At 36.6% G+C, this 11,128-nt stretch overlaps 1 protein-coding gene across 1 annotated transcript in view; it reads left to right on the top strand.

Moving 5' to 3' along the window:
• Positions 1-10,915, top strand: part of LOC137637631 (rab11 family-interacting protein 3-like) — a gene marked incomplete at its 5' end in the record, with an annotated part of 11,051 nt that extends 136 nt beyond the window's left edge. Inside the window, 3 exons of the mRNA XM_068369781.1 lie at positions 2,946-3,053; positions 5,171-5,266; positions 9,392-10,915. Coding sequence (XP_068225882.1) covers positions 2,946-3,053; positions 5,171-5,266; positions 9,392-9,724 — 537 coding nt within the window. The remainder of the gene's footprint in view (positions 1-2,945; positions 3,054-5,170; positions 5,267-9,391) is intronic.
• Positions 10,916-11,128: the final 213 nt, after the last annotated feature.

The raw sequence follows: 11,128 nt of genomic DNA, 5'->3' as shown, positions 1-11,128 counted from the left end.
CCTGTTTTAAATTGGGAGTTTAATTGGAGTTATTTCTTATTATAACCACTTGTGGCACTTCTTGTGGTCTCAAATTATCTCCATCCAACCATATCTCACCATGGTAGGACCAAGGAGGGACAGGTTATGGCTTCTGAGGACTCAGTAGGTAGACCTTTATGTTAGAAAGTCTGAGGGCATGGGAGTTCTTTCCCTATAGCTGTTTTACGTAGAAAATTTAATAGTTTTTTTCTTATTATTAACACTTCTTGGCACTTCTTGTGGTCTCAAAATATCTCCCTCAAACATAATCTCTCACTATGGTAGGACCAAGGAGGGCTAGGTTGTGGCTTCTGAGGACTCAGTAGGTGTACCTATAGGTTAAAAGACTGAGGGCACGGGAGTTCTTTCCCCTGTATCTGTTTTACATAGAAAGATTAATAATTGTTTTCTGATTGTTAACACTTGTGGCACTTCTTGTGATCTCATATATCTCCAATCAAACAATCCCTGACCATGGTAGGACCAGGAGGGCCAGGTTATCAGTAGGAGGACCTTTAGGGTAGAAAGTCTGAGGGCATAGGCATGGGAGTTGTTTCACCTGTAGCTGCTTTACATAGAAAGTTTAATATTTTTTTCTTATTATTAACACTTGTGGCACTTCTTGTGGTCTCATATATCTCCCCCAAAACATAATCTCTCATCATGGTAGGACCAGGGAGGGACAGGTTATGGCTTCTGAGGACTCAGTAGGTGGACCTATAGGTTAGAAAGTCTGAAAGGGTTCGTTTTACCTCTGACCATGGCAGGACCAGGGAGGGCTAGTTAATGGCTTCTGAGGAATCAGTATGTGGACCTATAGGTTAGAAAGTCTGAAAGGGTTCGTTTGATCTCTGACCATGGCAGGATCAGGGAGGGACAGGTTATGGCTTCTGAGCACTCAGTAGGTGGACCTTTAGGTTAGAAAGTCTGAAAGGGTTCGTTTTATCTCTGACCATGGTAGGACCAGGGAGAGCCAGGTTATGGCTTCTGATGACTCAGCAGGTGGACCTTTAGGTTAGAGAGTCTGAAAGGGTTCGTTTTACCTTTGACCATGGCAGGACCAAGGAGGGCCAGGTAATGCCTTCTGAGCACTCAGTAGGTGGACCTTTAGGTTAAAAAGTCTGAGGACATGGTAGTTCTTTCCCCTGTGTCTGTTTTGCATAGTTTTTTTCTTATTGTTAACACTTGGAGCACTATCTATTTGTCTTCCTCCTGTTTGGTTAAAATTTTCATAGTTTATTATAGGAAATATTTATTTTAATGGTACTGTTCTTAGAATATTTTATTTTTTCCTTGTTTCCTTTCTTCACTAGGCTATTTTCCCTGTTGGGGCCCCTGGGCTTATAGCATTCTGCTTTTCCAGCTAGGGTTGTAGCTTACCAAGTAGTAGTTGTAGTAGTAGTAATAATAATAATAATAATAATAATAATAATAATAATAATAATAATAATAATAATAATAATACCGGTACGAACAGTAAGCAGAAGTTTATACAATAATAATAATAATAATAATAATAATAATAATAATAATAATGGTACGAACAGCAAGCAGCAGTTTATAGCATAATAATAATAATAATAATAATAATAATAATAATATAATAATAATAATAACAACAACGTTATTGGTACAGTCGGCTTCCTTAATTCCGATACACTTCAGGGGAAGTTAAGGAGACGTCAGTGTGCCGGAATTAATGAAACCAACTGTACCAACAGCAAGCAGCAAGTTTATACCATTCACAACCTTCTAATGAGTAGGACTCTTTTAGAAGGACTTTCAGAAGGACTATTACTTCTTGCACGACATGTGAGCTTAGATCCTGTAATTCCAGGTTTGTCCAGAACACGCGAGGGGCCGAGGACGGTGTGGGAGTTAACCTTTGCTAATGGGATAGGTCGGGTCTGGAAACCTTCCAGGACGTCAATACTCTTTGGGAGGATTTACTGGAAACGTTAGAGTTCTCTTGCTTGAGGGTACACTAGGGCACACTGTTCCATCTGATATCTTATTTCTCTTTCTCTTGTTTTGTTAAGGTTTTTATAGTTTATAAAGTGATATTTATTTTAAATATTGTTGCTCTTTTTAAAATATTTTATTTTTCCTTGTTCCCTTTCCTCACCGAGCTATTTTCCATGTTGGAGTCCCTGGGCTTATAGCATCCTGTTTTTCAAACTAGGGTTGTAGCTTAGTAAGTAATAATAGTAATAATAATAAAAACGAAGCTTTGGGTGAAAAAATCGTTTTTAGGAAAAAAGGGAAAAAATTATTTTTATTTAGACGATTTACTGGAAACGAAGCTTTGGAGAAAAAAATCGTTTTTATTAAAAATGGGAAAAATTATTTTTTTTTCATTTATTCGATTTACTGGGAACGAAATATTGGGGGAAAATTATTTTTATAAAAAATGGGAAAAAATTATTTTTTATGGTCATTCTTTGATGGTTTTCGTTAGGTATAGTATTTTTGGATTGTTATTTCAAAAATTAATTTCTTAGTTTAATAATTGTCCTCACCTTAAAATGGTTTTAGATAGTTATTAATAACATTCACTTGAAAAAAAAAAAGATTTTATCAACTAATTTTTTGTGCAATTGGGCAAACGATGTCTTCGCAAGTAAAAAATGCATCATCAACAACAACAACCACAACAACAACAACCACAACAACAACAACAACAACAGCAACAAACAGAAACGACATAAAATCCAATTTGTTTAGTATAAAAACTACTGATTTATTCATTATGAACATTAGAGATATTAAATGATAATAGGTTAAAATTTACAGCAAGACTTACAAATATGCACACGCACTTGCTCTTTATATAGGAGAATTCTTTTTACATTTAAGGAATATTTAAACCCCCATTAATTTCTTCAGAGAATTCAATATCGAATCTTTGTTTCTCTCCTTTACAGGACTTGAGAGATGAACTGGCCACCTTGCACACCACTGTGGCTGAACTCGAAAGAAGGTATTCGGACCTCTCTGGTCGGTATCGTGGCACCGTCGCTTCTTTGGATGAGGTAATGTTTCGTCGTGTTAAGTTATTTATCTAAGCTCGTCCCCCACCTCTCTCTCTCTCTCTCTCTCTCTCTCTCTCTCAGACAAGTATATTCTTACGATGTAAGCTACATTTTTGCTTCTCTCTCTCTCTCTCTCTCTCTCTCTCTCTCTCTCTCTCACATATGATATCACTTAACAAAATGTGATCACTTATCGTAGTCAAGTATATTCTTGCGGTGTAAACTGCATTTTTGCTCTCTCTCTCTCTCTCTCTCTCTCTCTCTCTCTCTCTCTCTCATTTAATATCACTTAGCAAAATGTGATCACTTATCACAGCCAAGTATATTCTTGCGTCGAATGCTACATTTCTCTCTCTCTCTCTCTCTCTCTCTCTCTCTCTCTCTCTCTCTCTCTCTCTGCATTCACGACAAACTTTCTGATGCTTCTTAGATTTCAAGTCACGCAATCTATTTGGCATTGTGGACAAACAAATAGAGTCAGGTTAACAGTAGTACAAGGAACAAAAGCAAACGCTGTGGTGCATGGTAATACGAGGGGAGGGGGCAATGCAGAGTACTGTAATGCAAATACTGTATTGTGTAAAGAGGTCTGACAGCATGCAGTCCCCTAGAAGAGGGTCAAGGAAATGTTTAATATATAAATGCAGCAAAAATTAAAGCATTTGGGTTTTGTGAATCTTCTTTGAATGCATTTAAATAAGTATTGTGTTGATTTAGTTTATTTGGTTTCTAATTATTATTATTATTATTATTATTATTATTATTACTTCCTAAGCTACAACCCTAGTTGGAAAACCAAGATGCTATAAGCCCAGGGGCTCCAACAGGGAAAATAGCCCAGTGAGAAAAGGAAACAAGGAAAAATAAAGTATCTTAAGAAGAGTCACATTAAAATAAATATCACCTACATAAACTATAAAAACTTCAATACAACACGAGAAAGAGAAATAAGATAGAATAGTGTGCCTGAGTGCCTCAAGCATGAGGGTTGTTTGCATGTGGGTTTTGCAAATCTGAAATGACTCTCCCACATCTGTTTTTTAGTAGAGATATCACAAGTGTATTAAGTAAATCTGGGTTCGAATGCAGATAATACAAGTGAATTTCACAAATCTGAGTTCATATACAGAAAAATATATGTACATTATGTAATTGAGGAGTGTAATGCAAATAAATGCACATACATTTCATAATTGTGGTTTTTAATACAGATAAATGCACGTACATTTCTTAAATGTGGATTGTAATTCAGATAAATGCACATACATTTCGTAATTGCGGATTGTAATGCAGATAAATTCACATACATTTCATAATCGCAGATTGTAATGCAGATAAATGCACATATATTTTGTAATCAAGGATCTGTAATGCAGATAAATGCACTTACATTTTGTAATCACAAATTGTAATGCAGATAAATTCACATACATTTAGTAATCGCGGATTGTAATGCAGATAAGTGCACTTCTATTTAGTACACAATAGTGGATTGTATTGCAGATAAGTGCACTTCTATTTAGTACACAATAGTGGATTGTATTGCAGATAAATGCACATGCATTTCATAATCACAGATTGTAATGTAGAAAATGTTTGTACATTTTGTAATTGTGAATTGTAAGGCAGATAAATGCGGGTACAATTCTTAATTGCGGATTGTAAATAATCACATGCTAAATTTGCAAATCTAGGTTCCAATGCCAGTTCAGTAAATGGACCTTAGTTCTGCAAATATGTAGTTTGATACTAGTAAATTAATTTAATATGGCTTTAATAAGTTTATTTTAATGGAAATCAATGCTTGTTGGTTTCAGAAATTGGGATTTCTAATGTACATAATTCTGGATTTTGGTACAAACAGTTTTATTTAAGTTTTAAAAATCTAGTTTTGCTATGCAAAAAAAATCCCTGTTTTTCTTCAAGTTGGGTAGCTTTATGCACACATAATGGACTAGGCAATTCTGTCGTGTTCATAAAAAGTGACTCGTATATATCTTGGTTACTGTATGTGTTTGAACAATTAGCGTCTTTCTAAATGTGTGTTATTCTGTGGTGATAAACTCAACATATGTTCCTCACATGTCTTGTAATCACTGTGTATACCTAACCAACAGATCAACGATACAACACTGAGGCTCAAAGATCACTCGTCAGACCTCACCGATGAAAACAGGAGACTGCGATCCAATATTGACAAGCTGCAGGAAGAGGTATAATCTCTTTCGTCTAATTAAAACTTGTTGGTTAACTCCACATCTTGTTATTTGCTCCACATATTTAATCAAACTGATTTCTGACTGTCAATATTGGGGTGTTTATGTGAAGCAACCAACACAAATAATGTGGAGCTAACTTACTAGATTGATAGATGTTGATGAACAAGTTAAATTGTAGAGATTTAACACATTTTTCCCGCTTTTTCAAGACTTATTTTTCTTTCCTCTGATCTGTATAAAATGTTTACTGTTAATTCAAGATGCAATTTCATCCCATTAACATTTTAATATGTAAGACATGCAGGGCAGCAGCATTGCTCTATAACAATGGGCTAAATAGGAATGCATTTACGTACTGTAAGTATACCATTACAATATACAGTAATGAGTATTATGTTAAGCTTGGATTAACCATTAAAAAAACAAAACTATCAAAATACAGCAGTTGCAATAATAATACCAAAATATTACTATAAAAATTACTGTATTATGATAATTAAGTAGTTAAGGTTTATCCAAGACTTGGGAATTCAATGAAATTGAAATATATGCCTCAGGGTGACAAGAGCCCTGTAAGCGTGTGTTCTACATACTGTCGGCTTGGGTTCACTTGTGATTGGGATATTTGGGGGTGAATTTGCTTGGGATCAAAACTATCCCCTTGCCTTTAGTTATGATCTGTGGATCATGATAGATTGGGAGGAAGAACACTGACCCAAGACCCATAGGTCTGTGACAATTGAAGAGCAACCAATGCCATTATAGTCTCTTGATGTAGATATGAAGTGCAGTAATCTGCATTCCATTTGGCAAAACATTTTCAACACTGTGTTTGGTGTCATAAATGGGTTCTATCTCTGGTCAGACCTTCTCTTAAGCAGGTCTCAGACTTTCCTGTCTACTCTCCTTTAGAGAAGTACCCTTTGATCACTGCAATGAAAAGCTATCACTCAACCTTAAGCCAGGTCTTCAGCCAGAAGGGATTGGAGCTTTCTGCTTCAAGGGATTCTTTTATGATTATGAGTTCTGAATACTTCTGCCCATATGAATTACCCCATGGGATAAGATCTAAATAGATGGATGTAGGGATGCGCATAGTACCAATAAATTTAATTTTGAACTTTTGAGTTTGCCCTACATTATCCAAAGTCTACATTGGACACCTTTTATGACCCTGAAACTTTGGCCTAGGATATCCTCTCTTGTCTGGTCTACAACTCGGAGAACTGGGATCTTTGTTCTCATTCATTCTTGAGTTTCAAGTGACGACTCAGAACTCACCAGTTCTTGACAAAATTCAAGGTGTCAATGTCCCTTTCATCCAGGATTTTGTTTGGAGAATCATGATATAATTCTGTGTCCTGTGAGAGTCTTATGGTTGTATCAGGATCAAACTTGGCTTCCTAGACTTCAATGTTGCTCTTTGTTACTATTATAGCAGCAGACACAAGAAGAGGTGTGTGAGATCACCATTTTCTTGTGGCATTGAGAGAAAATTAAGAGGGTTTGTGATTAGCCCTGGGAGTGGCAAGAGCTACCAATATTGGGCATCAATCTTACTAGTTGTCTCTGCCTAAAGAGCATTATAGTTAAAGTTTTTTTATGAACAACTCGCACGAAGAGAATTCTTACGGCCAGACCACAATGCTTTTAGGAGAAACCTATTTATTATTCGGGTAATGAGGGCTGGACTCCAATTTCACTAGACCACATTTTTCTCTTTCTACCCTAAGGCATAAAAATAAGCATCTTGTCTAAGGTACAAAGATGGAATAAGCATGGAAATGTAAGGTTGAGTGAAAGGAACTCCTCTCCCTTCCTTCCTTTGGAACAGCAGTCAGGCCAAGTACAGGGTGGGACAGAGTTGACATCAGAGCACCCTCTAAGAGCAAAGTCTGGAAAAGAAACAATTCCCTTTATCAGCAACCATTGCCTGGCCCTCCATGTTCCTAGCTTGAGTAGAAAGTGGACTTGAGTGCTGATCATATGGATATATGGTCAGTCTCTATGTCTATGACATTGTCCCTCGCCTCTTCCATTCATGAGCAACCTTTAATCCCATTGCTTGCATTAGCCCATGAACATGATAAACTGAATTCTACACCATAGTATCTCCTGTTCTTGAGAATATTGGTACTGTACTTCTAATTTCTCTCGTAGAAAGTTTTCTTTTCAAAACTAGTATATACAGACTTAGGTCCTAATATCTTCAACTTCTCTTGTATTGCGAATTAGAAGCTAGCAGGAACCATCTTTCCTTGCTCCAGCATAGTTCAGTAAAAAGGGCACTGATGAGTGGTGATGAACACCTGCCAGTCAATTCAGAAAGACTATAACCCCCTGCAAGAGGTAAGGCTCCTGAATTAAACATAAAAGGTTTTTATTTTTTTCAGGAATAGATGACAAATTTTCAAGTAATTTGTATTTTTCATCTTCCATCAAAATGCCACCTTAATCATCATAAGTGGCTGGGTTGTGTTATGCTAGGGGCGAGGTGAAACCTTATCTCCAGCTGCCTGACAACTACAAACTATCTTGTTACCTAGCTTTAACAACAGTTTTTAGTCACTTTTAAAGATATATCTAGATAAAAGATAAACTCCTTAAATATTTTCTTTTGCTTCCAAATATTTGGTTATTTTTCAAAAGCTAGGGCATTAGTTGAACTATTTCTTTTTCTTCAACTCAAGGCATTACCATCAAGTTCGACCTTACTTCTCTATCAGATGCCTTAATTTCTTGAAGTATGAGGCACACTAGCATTCCATGTCGTGTTGAATGGTTAATGCATAGAAAGGCCTCATTTATTACTATAAGAAATGTAAATGTTATTACTTTTCTCCATATGAAGTATTAACAATCTTTGGACTTGAAACATATCTATTTAGCTCCATGTGATGATATCCTTATCTTCTGTTGATGTTCCGCAGAAGAATTTATTCCACTTGAAGACTGAAGTTCACACTGTGCTCTTTTTCTTTGCTAACTTATGAATAAAACATTGAGCTTATTCTTTCAAAGGTACATGGATGTGCTACTCAACCTTTACAAGATTTCATCACGTGATATTCATCGATACGTGGATCTTTTCCATTTGAGACTAATTCTAGAGGCAGACATTGCCCTGACAGCGAAAGGGTTTTTACATCTTCTGCCCCTTCTTCTTCCTCGTATCATCATCTGTCTTGTCTTGAAAACATTTGGAGATGTGGTTATTCATGAGTATCTGTCTCCAAGCCTTATGTTGCTGGAGAGTACCTGGCCAACTTATGTTGCTGGAGAGTACCTGGCCAACTGCTCTTAAGACTTCTCTGAATGACAAATATCTAAATATCTGTTTTAATTACCTGATAATGTCCGTCCTTCCTAGAAATATTACCTTGCCAATCGATCCCATTCAGGAGAGGAAACTTCTGATAATACCATTCTTTACCTCTCTGGTATCTCCATCTTCTTGCCTGGTTTCATTTCAACTCTTAAAGTTTTTGACCATGGCTTCCTTCATTCCCAACTTACGCTTGCTTCTTGATAATTACAGAAAAAATGACAGGTATCAGATAGTTGGATCTTGATTAGTAAAAGATGGTGCAGCTTGCTTCATTGCACAGCAGAAAGGCAATACCTGTACAGAACTTGATTATAATACTGTATCTTATTTTATAAAGTATCATATTATTTTGCCTGAAGCCTTATGGGTTCTAAGCCAAAATAATAAGTACACATACAACTGGTTATTTTTGAGCTTTTGCAACACCCAACACTGAAATGGATGCAGCATATTGTGAACCATTACATACACCAAGACTTTCATAAGCAGGTATAATGTAATGTCACTCTACAGTCTGCCATATGCTTTTTTTAATCTAAAACCCAAGGAGTGTGCCTTTATTCCACTATATGTTGCGCTACTTAGATATAACACTGATAGGTGTTATTCAAAGTTTAATTTTAATCATTAAATAGTACCACGAAGACTAAGAAAAATTGAAAGTTGCAAGCACTCTAACACATCTGAAAAGTGTATGAAGCTGTAACCATTAGATAGCTATAAAACAATCAAACAAAATCTTAACTTTTGCCCTTTAAATAAAAGTTTTGTTAATTTTTCTACTTCAACAGGCAAGAACCCTACGCGAAGAACTGGACAACGCAAGGGCAGATGCAGAGGAGGAACATCGCCGTCGAGTGAGCAGCGAAGTGGCTCTAAACAGGGACCTGTTCGATGCTGAGAAAAGATGCACCATCAAGTTACGACGAGCTAACTCCCTGCATGAGATGGACTCCCACCAGCTACACCATGATATTGACCGTCTCCAGCACGCTCTCCAAAGGGAGAAGAAGAGTCACCAGATGACGCTCAGGGAGTTTCATCGATACCCTTATACATATTGTCATCCTCACCACATTTACAACTGCCCCGATTGTGTCTTTGACCCAATGCTACTAGATTGACTCTGGTGGCATTAGAGGGGTGCGATCTGCATCTACATCCCCTCTTGAAGAATTTTTTGCTGAATTTCAGGCAATGGGAATGCTGTTGTTGTTACTATTGTCGTTATGATTGGCGGAGTTCCAAAAAGTGGGGCTTTTCGATGTGTTGAAGATTCCGGCAGAACAGATATAGTTTTGAAGCTGTACGCAGAGCTAGCAGGTGAGTGCCCTTCATGCAGGTGGTGATGGCCTGATCATTATGACTGGCTTTTGTTGGAGTATCTTAAGCATTCGTGTTTTGAGCTATCAAGATGGTTTCAAGATCATTGCTATTGGGTTGTTAATACTATAAATTGGAAGTAATTGTTACATTGATTTTAGTGAGAATGCACAAACAACTGAACCGAGGTATTTGGTTGGTTTTTACATGCTTGCATAAGGATTGTTAACTCTGAATTGTTAGATTGCATTTAGTGGGGATGCTCAATGAATTGAACAATTTGCGTCCTGGGTTATGAACATTGACTGAAATAAGAAAAACTTATAATGTTCTTTTGGTATAACATGAATAATAAAAAAATATTAAAAATTTAAGAACATTTTGTTGTATAATACAATAACAAATATAAGCATTTGGCATTACAGTGTAGTCCTTGCTTGTCCATGTTCTCACTTGTATGATATATTAACATTTTATATTTAATCTTGATATTGAAGAAATTATTCTGAAATATAAATGTTGAGATGAAAAATAGAGACTTTTTACTAAGAAGTACTTTTAAAGTTGTAGAATAAAGTAACTGATTTCACTGTGTATATTTTCGTACTAAATTTCAAAGAAAAAGCCAGAAAAAGTTGGCAAACCTTAGAGATGCACTTTTGGTCCAAAGAATGGAATAGGTTCTTCTAACCTAGATATGAATCAAACAGTTTCCAGTGCTTATCCAAAATACTGAAAGTCTCAATTAGTAGCTGTATGCTAACCGTTGCTGCCAAGCAAAATAGCAGATATAGTCTTTGTGTATAGTGCCACATCTTTGTGAAGTAACAAACAAAATGCCAAAATGCCTAGTTGAATGTTACTGCAAGAACTTTGCAGATCGCCTCTTGAGCATCGCTATTATTTTATACGCTTTGTTAAAATGTGAATATTTGTTTATTCAATGTTGTTCTTAAGCCCTGGCCACACGGTCGAGCATGCCCGACGGGCAAACAGTGATACCAGAACACAATAGTTAAGCCCTGTCCACACGATCGAGCATGTCCGATGGGCAAACAGTGATACCAAACCACAATATTTAGCAAGAATGAGGGTTGATGACGTCAGGAGCGGGAAAACTAAAGGCAGGGATCTGGCAACACTGTATGATGCCAGATCCCTGTCTGTGGTTTTCCCGCTTTTGACGTCATCAACCCTAATTCTTG

Source organism: Palaemon carinicauda, unplaced genomic scaffold, assembly GCF_036898095.1.
Source record: "Palaemon carinicauda isolate YSFRI2023 unplaced genomic scaffold, ASM3689809v2 scaffold899, whole genome shotgun sequence".
NCBI lineage: Eukaryota > Metazoa > Arthropoda > Malacostraca > Decapoda > Palaemonidae > Palaemon > Palaemon carinicauda.
The sequence above is the reverse complement of the archived record's forward strand: the minus strand, read 5'-3'. Positions and strand labels throughout refer to the sequence as shown.